At 41.3% G+C, this 20073-nt stretch overlaps 1 protein-coding gene across 3 annotated transcripts in view; it reads left to right on the plus strand.

The window, feature by feature from the left end:
- Positions 1-2635: 2635 nt before the first annotated feature.
- slc4a5b (solute carrier family 4 member 5b) overlaps positions 2636-20073 on the plus strand; it is a 64443-nt gene continuing 47005 nt past the window's right edge. Inside the window, exons 1-3 of one of the 3 annotated variants that reach the window (XM_082541477.1) lie at positions 2636-2812; positions 9340-9404; positions 10026-10241. In XM_082541477.1, coding sequence (XP_082397603.1) covers positions 2736-2812; positions 9340-9404; positions 10026-10241 — 358 coding nt within the window. In that variant the 5' untranslated portion in view covers positions 2636-2735. Of the gene's footprint in view, positions 2813-5097; positions 5243-9339; positions 9405-10025; positions 10242-18757; positions 19066-20073 lie in introns of those variants that run through there. The other 2 variants (XM_082541478.1, XM_082541479.1) reach the window with 2 other exon arrangements.

The raw sequence follows: 20073 nt of genomic DNA on the forward strand, positions 1-20073 counted from the left end.
TTTTATTATATTTATCCCCATTTATTGTTGTGATTTATTATTGCCTTTTTACTGCTCTTTTTAAACGTTTTCATTTGTACTGACTATTGCACTGTAGAGGCTGGTGAGAAACAGTATTTCATTTCAGTCTGTCATTTCGTATGGTATTACCCAAACTTCTTGAAGTTGAAGGAAATGGTTTCAGTGACACCTACAACAGAAACATTATCTAGACTGCATGAAAAGAAACACACCTACCTGTTCCTTAAGTTAGGGCAATGAGGGTCCTGGCAGTCCCTGCATCTGTCCTGGTCCCTAGGGTATCTAAGCCTGCACCTGTAGCCACTGACAGAGGGAGGGCAGATAGGGTCCCTATTCTCATGCCATTTCACTGGGAGGGGGTGACCAAGGTCTTTCTAGCTACTTGCATTCTAATATCATAGCTTTTTCCAAGATGAGTATGGCTAGGACCCAGCTTAGCCCCACTCCTGTACCTATTCCAAGGGCAAGGGTGGTTGAGTTCCAGCTCACTTTTGCCTTTTCCTAGAGTGAGGAGGGTTAAGACCCAGCTTAATCCCAAGCCCATACCAACTCCAAAGGTGGGCCAAGTAAGATCTGGCTTAAAGTTACCTGATTCCAGAGTGAGGACAGCTAAGATCCAGTCTTCCTCAGCACCCACATCTATTCAGTGAGGAAGACTAGACCCTAACAACAGCCCCAACTGACAGAGGAAATGGATGGATATTCCCACAGTCCTAACCCAGCCTCTAGAGTCAGCTATGAGCCCAGCAGAGCTCCAGCCTCCCCCAGATCTTCCTGAGTCTTCTCCAGAAGACTACTTCTTCCAGAGAATCCTCCAAAGTGCCCTCCAGCTCCTCCAGTGTCTCCAAAGAACCTCAAGCCAAAGCCTAAACTGGAATCCAAGGGTTCTGAGCCTCTGGCCAAAGCCCTTGTTTTTCTTTCCCTCCTTTCCGGCCCCTTTCACCCTCCTGGATCAATGGGACTGTCCTGCTCCTTGTTTTGTATATCTCTGTCTCAGTGTTTGTTTTCTGTGTTATTTTGATGGTTAGGTTTAGGATTGGAGGTGAGGGAGAACCCAACTATGCTCCACCATCTCTGGCTTTATAACAGTGTGGTGAGGCTTCTGCAGCCAATCAGCACTAAAAATAAATCAGAAAAGGAGAGAGCACATTAATAAGAAAGATTAAGAACTTTTGTTTGACTAGAATTTAATAATAATGGATTGGATTTATATAGCGCTTTTCAAGGCACCCAAAGCGCTTAACAATGCCATTATTCATTCACTCTCACATTCACACACTGGTGGAGGCAGCTACAGTTATAGCCACAGCTGCCCTGGGGCAGACTGACAGAAGCGAGGCTGCCATATCGCGCCATCGGCCCCTCTGGCCAACACCAGTAGGCAGTAAGGTAAAGTGTCTTGCCCAAGAACACAACGACCAGGACAGAGAGCCCGGGGATCGAACCGGCTACCTTCCGGTTACAGATACACTTCCCAACCCCCTGAGCCACGGTCACCCAGGGGATGACACAATAACAAGGACTGACATGACGTGGCATGAGATAACTTGGTGTGGGGATGTGGCAACCTAGGCGTGGACCAAGAGGGGGATAATTGAACCAGAGGTGGGGGACTGGAGCGTGGCAGGTAATGTCTAGTGATCACACTGAGGAGAGAGAAGAAGGAAGAAAGGGGTTAGTGTGGCAATGTCTACTGAGTGCAGGAGATGGTGACTATAACTAAACTGACTGCTTACTTGCAGGTGGAGAGAGATGAGCTTTGAGGGGATGTGATATTAGTTCGGGTGAGCTGAATGGTACGAGAGGGCTGACCTCAGTTCCAAAGGTTCTGATAAGTGGTGGTGGCAGGAGGGCAGGCAGGTGAAGCACTGAGAGATTTCCAAGCGAGGCAGTCAATTATCTAGGAGTGCGGGAGGTGGGCTAGAGCCAGAGAAACAAGTCGAGTGAATTTCCAGGGAGCTACAGCACAAGAGAAGAAGGTTAGTAAACTTCATAACGACAAAAGCATAGGTCATAAGAGCCGGATACCAACATTGGATAGTTGACAAACTAGCCGTGAGGGGATGTCAACGTGGTATTTAAGTCTCCCGACCTGATTGTCTCAAAACCAACTCCATTTGTGGAGAACAGGTGAGGGGATGGTGGCCCTGCCCAGGAGCGGATACCAGGTGACTCAGGAGAAAAGTGGAATTTTCCAGCTACTCACCCAGACTGTGACACATAGAGGGTTTGTTTAACAGAGGAAGATTAGATGGACAGTTAAACGTACGTGGTAAATAAAACTCGACATAATCTGTATAGCAATGAAAATGAAAGCCTTGCTTTCAAGAATTTTAACATAGTAGGAGCAGTTTTAGAGAGAAATTAACCCAGTGTTTTATGTCCTCATGAAATGAAGAAGGCAATATAAACCAATTCTATAGGAGGCAGCTCTGCTTATTGGTCCCCATTAAAACAGCAAAGCAGATGCCTCTAATCCAGGGGTCGGCAACCCTAGGCACAAAGGGTTAACTAATGGCACAGCCATAGCTGGACTGGCCATCGGGCATACATGGCCCGATGATTTTTTTTTTTTGTAACGGTTTAGACAATGAAAAGTGGTGGATTGGCCAGATGCTGGCCAGTGTGTAAAAATAACTCAGTTGTTTGGTGGTGGCATCGCGGAGCTTCCACAGATTCAGTAACATTAACAAGTGGTGGAGGCCAGCAGGTGGATGAGGGAGATCGGAGGAAGGACGAGGAGAGAGCCGAGGGGGCCGCCGGTCAGAGCGTCAGGTGAACTGAACTTCAGGTAAGAAGTTATGACCTGCAGTCTATCTGGGTCAGATATAAACCAAGTTTAGGTGGAGTTTATTTTCGTTGTGCTGACCTTTTACAGTCAGTTACATTAACTCTACTTCGTACTACTAGCTAGCATGACCGAGTTTCTATACAGCTGGGTGGGTGCTATGATGTTACTAATGTTGAACTTTATTTAATTCATAAGGTTAGTTAGTAGAGTTGCCAACCGTCCAGTAAAAAGATGGAATCCTCCTGCATTCAGAGAAATTATTACGCGTTTCGTGTTGAGCTGAGAGGGGACGCAGTTGGTCCCGGACTTTAGCTAGAATGAAAAAGGCACAAAGGTTGAGTTATTCTTTGTCTTTGCTGCACAGCTGCCTCTTCTTCTCTCATCCTCTCACCCGCTCCCTCTCCTGTTGCTACTTTAATCATGAAACTGATCAATGATCAGCTGATCGGCTTTTCTCTCTTGTTCGTTTATCGCCCACTTTGCGCCAGAAAGAGGAAACCAGCGGATGTCGCGGTAAACAACAGCAGCACGTTTAAGCTTGATCAGCTGTTGTTAGAATTTATTTAATATTACTTTCTAGTACAGCTGATGTTTGCTGGAGCCACAGCTGTAAACCTGCTGGTCATGATATCGGTTTGGTTATGTGATGAGAGGGAAACATGAAGATGAAACCAGGAGATGTCCTTACTGAATCATCAGAGCTGAACAGGTGATGGAGAAACGGGTTTACCTTTTAGGTGACATGAATGAGTTGAAGGGAAGTTATGAACTGTTTCTGAAAGACAAATAACACCAGGATCCTTTTCTAAGTAGCTGACAGCTGGTAACTGTGCAGGGGCGGGTCTAGCAAAGTTTTGCCAGGTGGGCAGGTAGGGCATTAACAGGGAAAGGGGGGCACAAAGAAATACTTTCTTATTTTCATTTAAAAATGTCTGGCTGTTATTAAATAATTATCTGAAGCTTACAACCAAAGTTTTTATCTGATGTAAAATGTATAGAAATCATACATATACCAACAACATTGTACATCACTGTCACAAAATCGTTTGTTTTCATTCAAAGGCTTTATGGCTTTAATGCCTGGTGGGCCGGTCTCTAGTCAAAATGCCCGGGCTGTTTTTTTGTCCCAGTCCAGCCCTGGGCACGACACACAGTGAATTAATCTGAGAAGGTGCATCAAAAGATAAATGGCCGCGCCAGCGGTGCACATCGCAAATCAGCTCGCATAGACACATTAGTTGTGCTGCTTCTTTATGACAGTATCTTAACTAACAACCCCAAGTACCAGATTCAACTTGTAATTGGCTAAAAATAACTTAGCCTACTGGTGAGAGGGACGTTGTTAGCTTTCGACATTCCGACACTTCAAAAGCTTGAGGAGTTTTCCGCTCAGCGCAGCATCAGCACCACGGAAATACACGGATACATCCGTAGACTCGAGACACAATGCATTTTCGGAACTTTCCGGTGTTTGGACCAATGTTTTATTTTCTGATCAAACCAGAAATCTTTAATGAGTAGCTGGATTTGTCTCGCATTAACTGGCTGAGTTAATGCCAGTTAATGCAACATCGAAGCAGCTGTAATCCATAGCTGTGCGTGTTCATGCAGCTTGTATTTTCACCTGCTGGACATCACTACCTGACAAGTTTAACTGTCCTCAGAACATTGCAGAGGCCTTATTGACAGTATTTGGCTCTACATATCTGTGTGAGCAGATTTTCTCTCACATGAGTGTCCTCAGGTAGCCGTCTGAATGCTGGACACTCGGAGACCTGTGTCTCTGAGTGGGAGACCAGAGATCATATTAACATGTGTGTCTCTGTATTAACAGACATGCCATATTGGCTTAGTTCATTTTTCTTATCATCCTTGTGAGGAGAACTTAAATAGCATTTGTATTTTCTGTTGTACAGTTCATTTGCTGTTATGGAGTTTTTGTTATGGATAAAAAGTGTCTTTTTTTTTGTTTCAAAATAGCTGATAACTATTCGCTGATAGCTGCCAACATCTGCAAACAAATATAATTCTAGAAAGTTGTTCTATACAGTGTGTAACTGTTAATATAGAGCGTTATTAAATTTATTGTTAATGCAATCATATGGCACACTGACCTCTGAGGAAATTTTAAATGGCACTCGCCATCAGAAAGGTTGCCTACCCCTACTCTAATCTTATTGGGTGTGCACTCGTTCAAACACACACACAAACACATACACACACTCGAGTCACATGTAATAGTCAATACTTAGATCATCTGTACATTCATTTACAGTCTGGTTGGGTGTAGTTGCAGCATTTTCCTTGACAGGCTCTATAGAGAATAGGACTGAAAAATTTTGGCATCTTGTAGTTTGTTACTCTTCCTTACAAAAGGCAATATAAATTTCTCTTCACGGGCAATCTCAGATTCAGCTTCTGTCACATCAGGTAAGAGAACATTAAAACACCATCTTTATCTAGATGGTTTTCATATTTGTCAGTGTATTTTGCTATTAAATTGATATTTTGATATTTACCTCTTTAGAATAATAAAACATTTTATATTCCATCTTAAGTAGCTTGAACATAAATTACAAATCATTTAGGGTTTAGTAGACAGCTGTCAGTTTTAAGAAGAAAGCGAAAGAATTATTGTGAATGCTTATTTGTTTTTTCTACTGCTTAGCCTTTTTTTTTTAGATTAGATTAGATTAGATTAGATAGAACTTTATTAATCCCTTGGGTGGGTTCCTCTGGGAAATTCGATTTCCAAAAAAGCACAGCACCGACAGAAGTTACAGAGTTATACACACACACATATATATAAATACAGAGACAATATAAATAAAATATACGAAGGGGATAAATATAATAAATAGGAATAAAAATAAAAATACAAGTGAATTGCACATTTCAAGTATTGAGTCTATTGCACCGTTGACTATTTACAAAAGTATTGCACAATGATGATGATTACTTAGTTAAACTTTAAAGAAATTCAACAGAAAAAAGGAGTTAAACGGGTTGTAGAGCTTTTCTCTGTAACCTTTAAAGCTCAGTGAACATTTTAGCTATTAGCTCTAGGCTATACAGAAGTGTTTTGCTTTTGGCTCTAAGCTACCAGTAGCAAATTTCTCCTGCATCTATACAGCTGAATAAATGGATTGCATTGAAAAACAATGCATGCCAGGTTTTTGAGCATTGAAATGATAGCTCTGGTTCTGCTACATCTGCAGCAAAAGAACAAAAAAACAAATAAATCTATATGTGTTAAATCTAACGCTACAAATGCAGATTCTGTGGAAAACTGTTTTAAATTAACTCAGTCCCATATAAATCCTGTGACAAGTTGCATGTTGTCTCTGTCTATAGAATCATAAGTTTGTTATTGTACTACATAATTTGTTAAGTTAAGACTTGTACTGAGTAACTGGAAAACTCGTAAAAATCATAAAATTTGGTACTTTATTTTGCACAGCAAAAAAACATTTATTTACCTTTTACCAGTTGCTTCCCAATGGAAATTACAGTGTGAGGGTACAAACTAAAAGATTGATGGTAAGTGCAGGTTGCTTAGGATAAGTTCAACCATTGGCAACCACTGGCATGGTTGAGCTTATCTCAACCCAATGGTTCTCTCAACCATGAGCTTATCTCAAGAAAATAATGCACAGTTTTGCATTTTCAATTCATAACTGTACCCATGACTAGACAAAAGCATCAGTGAAATTAATTTGATGTAATACTGTGCAAAATAAAAAGCCTGTGTAAGAAAAATGGAATTAGAGGCTGCATGTATGAGCTGTACATGAGGTCAAGGATGCAGCAGTAGAACTTGGGGTGCCTACTTTAAATCTGGCAGAAAATATCTTAATCGGTGGCTTAACTGGAATTTCTGTGGTTATTGGTGTTCATGTATATTAAGAGTATGTGGAAACACATTTTCATTGAAATAGCCTAAATGTGTTAACATACGATCTTACCCCCAGCCGGTCACAGCAGATGGTTGTCCGTCCCTGAGCCTGGTTTTGCCAGAAATGTCTTCTTTTTAAAAGGGAGTTTCTCCTTCCCAAGTTTGCTAAAGTGCTTGCTTATAGGGGGTTGTCTGTTTGTTGGGGTTTCTCAGTATTATTGTGGGTCCTTTACCTTATAATATTAAGCACCTTGAGGCAACTGTTGTTGTGACACTATATAAATAAAATTAATTTGAACTGAATAGAGTACATGTAATTTTTGAAGACAAGCCTCTTTGAACCACACCCTAGCATTGCTATTTTCAGGGATTCTAGTCTAATCAAACCTTCAAATGTCTCTAATCAAAGCATCCCAACATGAACACAAAGTGATATTACCTTTATGAAGTAATAAAGTCAAAGTTTTTTACAACTGTTTCGTTTTTCCCAAACATGTAATCTGCTAAACAGATTCATAGTTTGGTTTAAAATTGATTCAAGGAGTAAACTCTGGCAACCATTAGCTGCTTTAAAATAATTTTGAAAGGTAGGCAAATTTGAAGCGGCAAGAACATTTCAACTCATGTTTGGCTAACGGGTGAGTGGCTTCACTACAGGAACATAACCAGGATCTCTGACAGGGAAGTGAGATAGTGTTGACAGAGGTCAAGATGAGGTTATTGTAGATCGAGTCTTGGTGTCACAAAGTAAGCTCAGGAGGAGCACTTGGTCCTCCTGGCAAACACTCAACAAAAACATATGGGTGGAGAATGGGCGAAAAGGTTGTGAACAGATAAGTCCTTTCATCTGCAAGTAACAGGGAAGATAGACTGGAGCTCAAAAGTGGCTGAAGGAGTTCACAGTCACCTAGTAAACTGAGCTCCAGAGAAAATGGTTTCTAGAACTCTGAAGAAATAACTGGAGAGATGACCAAGAATCTGGGTTAAACAAAGAAGAGCACAAATTCAAACAGGTAACAAAGAAGGCCTGGCAATCACAATGTTGGCACAATCTGGCAGAGAACTGTGACTCAGCCCAGCCTTAAAATATGCAACACTTGACTCTTCAAATCAGGACAGATGCCAAAAGGACAGCTCAAGTAGGATGACTCCAACCTGACATTTGTGTTTTAATTTGATTATGTGACAGTGATAATGCACAGATAACACAATTCAGCTATTTACTGTAACCTAATTGCGGTGTTCACCGTATGCACATATTACTAACAAGCTTGTGTGTGTGTGCATGAATCCACTCATGTGACTGTCCTTCACAGTCAGTGGTCAGGCTTCAGTAAGTAGTAAGTAATCACAAATGACATGTATTGATCAGCCTAGAAAACAGCCTAAAGCAATAGCTTTAGAAAGACAAACTTATGTCATCAGTGGAAAGAGACACCCAGTGATAGCTTCACCATGTACTAAAAGCAATGATATGTCTGGGCATCTAGGATTTTTATTTTTTATGTTTTTGTATTTTTTGCAATAATAAACTGACAGAACATTGTCAATGCACATAATGCTGAAATAATGATTAATACTTGTATGGGTTAAGTGTTTTTATATATGTAATAGGAAATGTTTTTATTAAACATTGTAATATTGTACATTGTAAATATTTTAATATGTAAGCACTTCATAGAAAACTCAATTTTGTAACATTGCAACCAAAATAGCTCATATAAATAGTTTATAAAGCTGGTAAACCAAATGTTTATTTGCCACTGATATCTGTTGTCCCACCTTTAGAGGGTAGGTGACTTATGATGATATTGTAAATAACTTGCAATCGAGAATTATTTGCAAAAAAAGTTGGGATCTTTTGCAGAGGAAATGATGAAGAGATTCATTCATAAGTTCCTACCGATCATAGCACAGAAAAGGCAATGAAGTTCAGACAATGGACTCATCTGCTAGATCTCAGTACAGAATTTGTTACTGCCTTTTACAAGATCTTACTGCAGTGACAAGTGTAGTCTGGACTGGTAGGGCTGCAGTTCTGATCCTGTGGTGTCCTCGGGATTCCCATATGCTTGTTTGCCATTCACCTTGGGACCATTTTTGATCCGAGGACACCACAAGGGTTACACAAGGTTGGCTTTTAACCTGAAGAGCTTTGAATGGTGCGCAAAACTAGCAGCCATCTGGCATTGATGGCCTGATTCTACTGGGAATTTTTCCTTCCTACTGTCGCAAAGTGCTCATAGGGGTTCACTTGTCATTTCCTCTCTAACGTTTTGCCAACAGCACCTTGAGTCCTGTGTGACCAAGCCCATTACATCTTAAAGACCTCATAGTACCACAGCATCCCAATAGAGCACTTCTCTGTAAGAGTGCAAGATTGTTGTGATTCTTGGACGTTCCAAAAGGACCATGGAAGCAGAACTTACAGGTACCAGGCCCCTCCCCACTGGATCCAGTTTCAAGTTTGGCTTTGGGAAGCAGACATGTTCTTTATAACTTCAAACTTTCAGTTTGAATAAAACGTTGATGGAAAAAAAAACCACATAGGGAATTGCCACCTGGTGCTTTTTCTCGTGCTTCAGTATTCGTATTTCCAAGGTAATCTTCTGTCATCTTGTTTCTGTTCCAGGATGGATCACCATGAATGGCAACAGGGAAGAAGTAGGGGTCATAGGCACTATGATGATGATGATGGTGAGTAAGAAAAAACACTAACTGAAAAAAAGTTTTGCCATGCGAGAGAAAACTGAGGAAGTGCCCTGATTTTTTTTAAACTCTGAGGTCTAAGTCATCTTCAGTGATGATCCCAACCCTTGCCCTGAACTATAAACCTTTGTTTTGGAGAAACACAAAAGGTACATGCTTCCTCACCCTCTTCCTGCCACTATCCCCTGTTTCTTCTGTCACTCCAGTTACTGCTAAATGTTTCTCCAGTGTCTTCAGAAATTTGTCAAGCATAGGTGACATCCTTACCTTCTACAATTACGTTGAACATTTTATTACTTTCTAACAGATTTTGCTCTATTATCCTTGACAACATAGCTCCACTTAATTAAAAAACCCAGAAAAAACTAATTTAGGTGGTATTCCCAGACTAAATACATCTACTTGTGAACTGTGTTTCTAGGAGGGCAGAGCACAAATTGAAAAACATATACATTTCATGTATGACATCTGATTTTTAAAACCTGTTAGATGCTGCATAATGCTGAAACCAGTCAGAAGTTTTTAGAATACGTTCCCATTTTCAGAGAACCCCTCAAGCTCTGACTGCATTGATCAGATCCAAATGAAATGTTTCTCTCTCCATCTCAGAGGCCCAGCCATTCTACATCGGTGTTCCAGTTTCCCACCGGCGGAAAAGGCGCAGACATCACTCCTATGCCAGCGATGCCAACCGTGATTCACGACATACACACTATGATCACCATAACCAGCGAGAACACTCACATCGCGGATATTATAACAAAGACGAGCACTATAATAATGAAGAGGATGGCGAAGAGTGTCGTGAGCATGCCGATCCTACAGGTTAGAAATCAAAAGTTTTTCATAAAAGTATCCATAAGTGTTAAATAAAAGTGACTGTTTGCCTTTTTACCTTGTGATTTTTTAAGATTGACATACTTAATTTACTCTGTCATCCAGTAATTATATAATAATTACAATTATTGTATAACTAATAATAACAGTAATTAAACTGCAACATATAACCACTATGCACAAAAGATCAGAAAACAAGTTCATGCAAAAGTATCACTAGGCAAGATACTGAACCCTGAGTTGCTCCACTGCATTCATCAGAGTGTGAGTGTGTGTGACTGTTGGACAGAAATTACTTTGACATAGAAATAAGTGAATGGGTGAAAGAGTCTTGTGTTTCACAGTCTGTTCATCATATCCACCAGTGTGTGAATGCGAGAGTGAATGAATAGTGGCATTGTAAAGCGCTTTGGGTGCCTTGAAAAGCGCTATATAAATCCAATCCATCATTATTATTATTATTATTATACATTCATATATACAGTGTGTAAAACTGAACATGTCACCATGTCTCCATTCCTGAAGAAAAACTATATTGAAGCATTTAGACAAGCCTGTGAAATACTAGGAAAATCAAACTCTTTGGATGCCAAAATACACACCAAGTTTGAAGGTCAAAACGCACTGAACATCACCCCGGAAATATTATAGTGTTCTCCTGTGAAGTCTGGAGGTTGGAAAATCATGGTAGGTATAGGGGATAACATCTCTTTCATTTGGTAAGTTTTCCTGAAGCATTTGTTAACCACTGTGTTTATTGGATGGTACAACATCATTTTCACAAATGTAATGAGATTGATTGTTTTTCTGCCTATCAAGCTGGATGGATATGCTGGCTTGCTGTAAAGGCTGAAATTCATTAGCTGTGAGCTGATACTGGGCGATCGTGGCTCAAGAGTTGGGAGTTCGCCTTGTAATCGGACGGTTGCCGGTTCGAGCCCCAGCTTGGACAGTCTCGGTCGTTGTGTCCTTGGGCAAGACACTTCACCCGTTGCCTACTGGTGGTGGTCAGAGGGCCTGGTGGCGCCAGTGTCCGGCAGCCTCGCCTCTGTCAGTGCGCCCCAGGGTGGCTGTGGCTACAATGTAGCTTACCATCACCAGTGTGTGAATGTGTGCGTGAATGGGTGGATGACTGGATATGTAAAGCGCTTTGGGGTCCTTAGGGACTAGAAAAGCGCTATATAAATACAGGCCATTTACCATTAACATTAGAAATCATTGCACTTGGCGTTCATACATTCATTATACTGCAGTTTGTGATGTCTTTTCAACCAGTTGAGTAAGTTAGTGTAGCTTTCCGGTGCAGACAACTCTTCAGCATGCATATGATTTATTTTGGTTATTATTAATGCTAAATATGAAGTATTTTGAAGTATGGTGATCTGCTTTGAGGGGCAGGCTCTTCACCTTCGGCTATGCCAGACTTTGATTTGTCACTAATCCAGACCAGAGATGAAAAGATCAACAGGTAATGAAATCACCACCTCTTGATCAATCAGTTCTCCAGAAAATAGACCCATCTTCTGTACTACAAGAACAATGGGGCTACATGGACACTGTGTGACTCTAACTCCCATGTTCAGCATTTCTACTAATTCCTTCTGAACAAATTTTCTTTTGTGTTTAGTTTATGCCAGGATGTGTTACAAAATGTTGCTCTCTGACATTGGTATAAGGGGGAGAACACATCTGCAAAACGCTGCAGCAACATCCGCTCTCTAGGCCTGTGTGAGATTGCCATTACAATGGAGGGAGGCAAGAATGGTTTCCTCTGTGGATAGTAGAAGCTGGTTTGAACAGATTTATTACAGAGTAATTTACACAGTTCTTTTAGTGTGTGAGACATGAATAATGAGCTCTGGTCAGTCAGTATCTCTTTCAAGATGCCGACTCGGGAGATTTCCTGAAACAGTGCCTGTGCCACACTCTTTACAGAAATGGTGTGCAGCGGCACTGTTTCGGGATAGCCTTCATAATATTGTTGTGATTTGGCGCTACATAAATAAAACTGAATTGAACTGAATTGATATTGCATTCCATAATCTACCAGAAAGAAGATATATCCCTATGCACCTCAGTTAAATGACATATGAGGTCCAAGCTGATGCCCTCAAACAGAACCTCAATTAATAGTTAAGCACAAAGACACTTTTAGAATTCCCCAAATGGCTGGCCAATAAAATTGGACCATTATTTGCTCCAAAGTTTTGTCATAACCCATATGACCTCTTATCCCATATTCATAGAATAACGTCAGTGTACTTTTGATCCGTGTGTGATCAGTTTTTATCACTTAGTCAAATGATAACTATAGAAGTGTCGTCACCAAACTACTTTAGTGGGAATCTCCTGTGGACAAGATAGCTGGAGCTGACAGAGCTTCCAGAGAAGGCCCTTCTGTCTCCTCCTCCTCGGAGAACTGGGCGGCTTCCAGCCGATGTTGTGACTCCCACCACCTCCCTCAGCTGTGCTGAAAGGTGATCCTTGGGCAGGGTCACAACAACATCTAGCCTGCCCAGTCAGTGGCAGTGGACCCACTATCAGTATCTGCGAGGAGCCCCACTCGCTGATTTGGTGGTGCGAGGCCTAATTGGTCCACTACCAGCCAACGGCCATCTTCTCTAAGTTGAGAGTCACCGCCTGGGCACCGGGAGTAGTCTCAGCCTTTACTTTTTCTCAGGTCTTTCTGCTGTGGCCTGAAAGAAATCTGAGAAAGCCTGAAGATCATCTCCTTTCCCCATCAACTCTAGTGGTGTCATTGAGGAACAAGCAGAGCAACCACTCTCCAACTCCTTTATGTGGCTCTTTGACTGGACTTGTAGCTGTTCTAATTGCCAATGATGCACCACCACCTGCTCCCAATGCATGGCCACCAGCTCAACCACCATCAGGGCCAGCACCTCAATTGGCTGGGCCAGTCACAGGTCCACCATACCACAGCCCAGGTTTTGGCACCACTGTTATAAAAAGACCCACTATACACAGTTTTGAAAGGTAAGTATGTGTTTATTCATGATGCTTTTCACTTTTGTGACCTCTCTGCAGCTTCCAGCCACTTCCTTCACCTCCAAACACCAGCTCTCCCACAGGGCCCTGGCAGCTGCTGAAATAGGGAAGGCATGGTTAAAGTGATGGCTATCAGCAGTCCTGGCCAGCATTCCCTGGCACTGTCCCCTGAACCCACCGCTCCACCCCTCCACTGCAGCTGAGCCTAGTTGCTTTTACTTTGCATTTTAAAGAGAGTGTATTTTCATTTATTTTACATATCGCTCACTCATTTAATTTTGGGAAGGCTAAATTTTATTAATTTAATTAATTGGGTCGCCCTACAGCCTAGTGTGGTTGTTTTTCCACATAGTTTTCTCTCATAGTCTGTTAGTAGCAATAGGAAAAGGGTGCTTTTTCTGCATTGCGTTGTGGATTACTGCCTCAAGTGAAGGGCTTCACGGATCTCAAGGGGCTGGACAGACTGGATGCTTTAGTAGTTTTTAGCGGTAAAGAAAGTGAAGCTTGAAGCATGAAGCTTTAAATTAAATGTCAATCTAGATGATCTTCACACATCACTCTAAAGTTAGGATAATTACTGAAAAACATTGATTTGTGTCCTGGTTACCTCCTGGTGGAGATATGTACATGCATGTTTATTATCTGATTATCAGGCTTGGATAATTTGTAGAAAGTAGATGGAACTTATATGAATGCATTGAAAAAAATCATTTTGCCCTTCAAACTGTGCTGGTTTTTTTCTTTCCCCTTTTCGGCAACAAGGTATGGGGCGATCGTGGCTCAAGAGTTAGGAGTTCGCCTTGTAATCGGAAGGTTGCTGGTTCGAGCCCCGGCTCGGACAGTCTCGGTCGTTGTGTCCTTGGGCAAGACACTTCACCCGTTGCCTACTGGTGGTGGTCAGAGGGCCCGGTGGCGCCAGTGTTCGGCAGCCTCGCCTCTGTCAGTGCGCCCCAGGGTGGCTGTGGCTACAATGTAGCTTGCCATCACCTGTGTGTGAATGGGTGGATGACTGGATATGTAAAGCGCTTTGGGGTCCTTACAGACTAGTAAAAGCGCTATATAAATACAGGCCATTTACCATTTAAGGTATTTTTTCTGCTGCAGTACCATTAGTGGCCACTGTGTGCCACAAATTAACAACAAGACTCACTGGCAAACATCCACAACTTTTTTTTTTTTTTTGATTTTTTTACTTTTTTTGCATGTCCACATAAACAACAGAAAAACCTCAAGACCAAATTGCATGTATGAAATTGAATTTGAAAAATAACTTCTAATTTGACATTTTCACATTCATACAAACACTTTTTTCTATGCCTAATTGCTTTCTTAGTGTGTTGTTACAGTCTGCAGATAATGCAGACTAAGTTTATTGTAAAGCTGAGGACCCAAAAAAAGCAGATGGAGTTCATCAAATGGCAAGGCATTCTGCAGCCTAACATAGCATAAAAGGTTATGTTAATTCAGGGTCACCTGATCAGCCCTAACTAAGTTTTGTCAAAAAAGAAAGTCTTAAGACAGGCTGTTTCTATTTTAAGAGTATGCGAATATGGAAGAAAGCCACCCTACATATATTTTTAACAGGCACATTGAAGGACATATCTTGGTCAAAAAATGGCTTCAAGATTCCCCACAGTGTTACTGGAGGCCTAGGTAATCCCATCCAGATCAAGCATCTGGTTAGACACCATATTTCTAAGCTTTTTAGGGCCCAATACAATAAACTTAGTTTTATCTGAACTTAGAAGCAGAAAATTAGATGTCATCCACGTCTACAGGAACCCTGTAGAACTCCATAATTAATTTTAGTGTGTGAAAAGGACACTTCATTTACATGAAGAAATTGGAGTCTATTGGAAGTACATATGATTCAAACCACTGCAGCGCAGTAGCTTTAATATCTACAACAAGCTCTAATTGTTGCAATAAAATATCATGGTCAACAATGAGGTATATCAGCTCAAGCACAGAGATGAGTCCACTGTCAGAGGCCTTAATCATTTGTAACCTTATATCATATTTACGATTGAAGCATTAATTAAATTACATAGAGCTATTTTGCTTTACCTAGGCACTCAAATACATTCCATACAACGTGTCTCATTGAAACCATTCACACCCATTCAAAAAAAAACACTTTTTCTATGCTTAAGTGCTTTCTGTCTAAAATTCACACTCTGATAAACACATTGGAGAGCAACTTGGGGTTGGTATCTTGCCCGGGGAAACACAGCACTATAAATACACACAGAAGAGCAATTAGTCACAGAATCAGATGACAGAACCAATCAGCAGCTGCCAGCTCTCCAATCAGGAAGGACCTGCAGAGACTCCAAAAGGCAGAGGACACACACAGAACAAAATCTAGCCACCGTGATCCAAAATATGGCCAGGGCTGTACCATCAAGTAAAACCTTATTCTCCCACAGCGGCGCAGCAATAGCACGCAGTGGCCACCAAAATGGTGTTGTTTTAGTGCTTTCTATGGCTTTTTCATTGGGACTTCTGAGCCACATGGACACCATAACAAGTGGTCTTCATGTTTACTAACAGCAAATACTCCTAAATTACAAGCATCATATTCAGTTACATGGACTCACCTTATTTCGTGCCAATAGAAATGCAGCTCTGTTCAGTAAGAATCCCGGTGGTGGCTTCTGTGTCTACATCAACATGAAATGGCGCAAGAACTCTGTACTAGTTTCCAATTACTGCTCATCGCTGGTAGAGTTTATCACTGTTAGATGCAGGCCTTTTTATTTACCTTGGGAATTCACTACTGTGCTCATTACAGCAGTATACATCCCACCCAGCGCTAACACTAAAGAGGCGCTCTGCGAGCTGTATAGGGTGATCAGCAAGCTGCAGAACTCCAGCCCCAATGGACCGTTTATTATCGCTGGAGATTTCAACCATGCAAATCTCAAGTCAGTGCTTCCGAAATTTCATCATTATGTAGACTTTGTGACGAGAAAGGCAAACGCACTGGATCATGTTTACACAAATATTCCCAGTGCGTACCAAGCGAAGCCCTGCCCCCACATTGGTTACTCAGACCCCTTGTCTGTCATGCTAATTCTGGCTTACAGATTGCCCATCAAACGCTGCAAACCGGTTCTGAGACAAGTGAGAACCTGGCCTGCAGGAGCTCTCTCTGCTCTTCAGGACTGTTTTGAACACACTGACTGTGACATGTTCAGGGAGGCTGCAACACCACATCAACACATCTGTGACCAGCTACATCAGTAAGTGCATTGATGATGTCACTGTCTCCAAGACTATCCTAATATTCTCCAACCAGAAACTGTGGATGACTTCAGAGGTGCGTGAACTGCTAAATTCTTGAGACTCCGCCTTCAGAGCAGACGGCAAGGGGGTCCTAGAAACAGTGAGGGCCACACTGAGCACTGGAGCCCCTCAGGGATGTGTGCTCAGCCCACTCCTGTTCACTCTGCAGACTCACGACTGTGCAGCAAAGCACAGCTCGAACCACATCATCAAGTTCGACAAGACTGTTTTGGGTCTCATCAACAAGAATGGTGAGTCAGCATACAGAGAGGAGGTACAACAGCTAAAGGACTGATGCAGAGTCAACAACCTGTGTCTGAACATGGACAAAACAAAACAGATGATTGCTAACTTCAGTAGAGCACGGAGAGATCACTGACCACTTAACATTAATGGATCCTCTGTGGAGGTCGCAAGAGCACCAAATTCCTTGGTGTTCACCTGACGGAGAACCTCTCCTGGTCCCTAAACTCCAGCTCCATAACTAAGAAGGGCCAACAGCGTTTCTACTTCCTGTGGAAGCTGAGAAAAGACTATCGAGAGTTTCCTAAGCAGCTTCATCACTGTGTGGTATGGTAACTCCACCGTATTGGATCACAAGACGGATGGTGAAAGTGAGAACAGCTGAGAAGATCATTGGAACCACTCTTCCCTCCATCACAGACACCTATTGCATCCACTGCATCTGCAAAGCCACCAGCGATGTGGAGGACCCCACACATCCCTCACACACTTTTTTACCTTGCTGCCTTCTCGCAAGTGGTACCGGAGCATTCGGGCCCTCACTGCCAGACTGCGAAACAGTTTCTTCCCCCAAGCCGCCAGACTACATCAGTGACTGGTCTGACACACACACACACACACACACACACACACACACACACGCAAACACAAACACACACACACACACACCTCACTACCTCAAGCACTTATCTGGACATTTTCATGCACACACGCACGCACGCAAACCTTCAAACATCACGTTATGTGTTGCACAATGCTCAGTCTTTTGCACAACACACTGTAATTGTTGCACTTCTCTAATTCACTGTTGTGTCTGCAGTGTCTTATGTCTGCACTGTCTTGTGTCTGTATCATTCTGTTCTGTCTGGTGTTGCCGTGTGTTTGTTTAGGTTTTTTTTTAATTTAATTTAATTTAATTTTTTTTTACAATTTTTGCACACGTGCACTTTATGTAGCCCTGTGTTGATTGTCTGTTATATGTAATATGTAGCACTATGGTCTTTAAGGAATGTTGTCTCGCTTCACTGTGTACTGTACCACTGCACATGGTTGAAATGACAGTAAAGCCACATGACTTGACTTGTCTAAAGCAAGGCACAAGGGATGAAACTAGCAGAAAATACAGAAAAAGAAAATACATAAATACATGAAAGAAACATACACACCAAATACAGACTAAACAAACCAAGAAACAACATAAGATATTTAAATTAACAAAACCTGAGAGTACATTAACTTAAAGACCCAGGAGCATGACATGTGTAGTTGAAAAAAAATGCCCTAAAACAAAAAAATCCTCAGTTCCAACCTTAAGTGGGTTATAGCAATCTGGCTAGTATTTAGAAAATAAGTAACACAGAAACATATTAGACTTTGCTGGTATTTTAACAACACAGCTAAATATATACACAGCAGTGGTGGAGGCACAAGATCTGGCCTTATCTATGCTATTAGCTAGATAATCCAAAGTTTCACCTGCATGAACAGAATTTAATTACGTAGTTGGAGTATATATGCCACAGTATGTGATGAATGTTTTTGCAGCATGGTCCTGATCCCAAGCGGCCATGAAGTCTGAAGCCTGTAAGCTGATTAGAGCTGAGGAACTTAAAACTGTGTGCGCATGCATGCATGCGTGTATTATTTGGTGTGACTGTAAGTGTGTGTGGTATGCAGATCACCTGCTCCTATCAGGATTCATAATAATGTAGAGCAAACGCAAGGTCTGAGATAGATAGGTTAAGGCACTGATGCAGTAATCGGAGACAAAAAGAAGAAGTTACGTTGGGGGCAATGTCCTTGTTTTTCTTGCATCTGAGTGTGTTTGTATTTGTGTTCAGGAGCAGAGTACTAGAAGGCTCTCTGGTGTGTATCAGCCCTCTTAAAGCCTCTGGCTCTTTGCTGATTTGGGGATTTTAGTGGAATTCTATCACAGCTTACAGAAACCTTTTTGTAGCTGCTTGACTGGTGCAGGTCTGCTCACCAAAACATTTGCAGCTAACTGAAATACCAAAAGACAAGCTGAAAAGACATATGAAAAAAGTGTGAATGTATGTCACTTGTCTCCACTCAAACAGTGTTGAGCCAAGGACAGTCAACTTAAACAAGAATAAGTTGGAGGGCTACATTTTTTTTCTGAGCGCAAAGTTTAAGGATATCTTACCCGTTACTTTTGGGATTTTGGCGTCTCTGGATTTAGTGAGCATGGAAAACTCTGGGCTCTTTTCCCCATCAATTACAACCTCCCAGTGGACATTGCCAGGCTCCCAAATAGGTAAAGTTGAATAAATGAATAAAAAAGTAATACTAAAAAAAATACCGTATTAACCTGAAATAAATAAGCACAAGCTGCAAGCTAACTACTTTTATCTTTAGTATAATAGCATTCCCTTACATTTTATATTGCTTAGATAGTGTGCACTTTCTTAGCTTTGGAGATAATACAAAGATTTTGATTATTCTGAAAGGGCATTAATGGCTGATAACATCATTGAATCAATAAAGTAGCCCATCACAACCACAAGTATGCCCCATTATTTTAAATTAAGCACAAATCACGGCAACTGAAGGAACAAGATTCTATTTTAAGATTTTAACAAATTCAGAATTCTGAGTAGATTTATTACAACCTCATTATGTAGTATTTAGAACTAAAAGAAAACATTTACACCTATTCAACTATGTTCATGAAGACTATGATACAAAGAGCTAATGTTTATCTAAAGTTTTAGTTATTTGTTTTGTGATTTATGAATCGAAATTTTCTTTATCTATGATTTTTGTCTGTTAAGTCAGCTTCTGGCTTGAGGGTATTTGTCCTTTTGTCCAGTGGTCCAAATTGATCTTTAACATTGCAATCATAATTCACCATGACCAACCTCTGTGGAGTTATACTGGCTGTTAGAGATTAACATAATCAAATCTCTAATGTGGCCCGACCAATAGTGATAGAACTCAGTAATGGAAACTTCTGTTGGTTGCACCGCGGAACATTTTATTGTATTTTCATTATACACCACACTGTAACACAGATTACATAATTTTAATAAAAAGATAACTGAAATGATCAACATCACTGTCGCAAAAGATCTGTGAAACTTGTGCTTATAATAGGAACTTCTCAGATTTATCACTTTGTATGAGTTATTGATTTTTGACTATTTTTTTACTTCTTTGTAAGGAGGAATAAACGAAGACCAGTGCCCCCACCCCCACCACGCACCGCCCACACACCCACACACCCACACACAAACGGTGGGATGCAAATGAGTAGTGCCTCTAG

The sequence above is a fragment of the Aulonocara stuartgranti genome (assembly GCF_965226115.1).
Source record: "Aulonocara stuartgranti genome assembly, chromosome: 7".
Taxonomy (NCBI): domain Eukaryota; kingdom Metazoa; phylum Chordata; class Actinopteri; order Cichliformes; family Cichlidae; genus Aulonocara; species Aulonocara stuartgranti.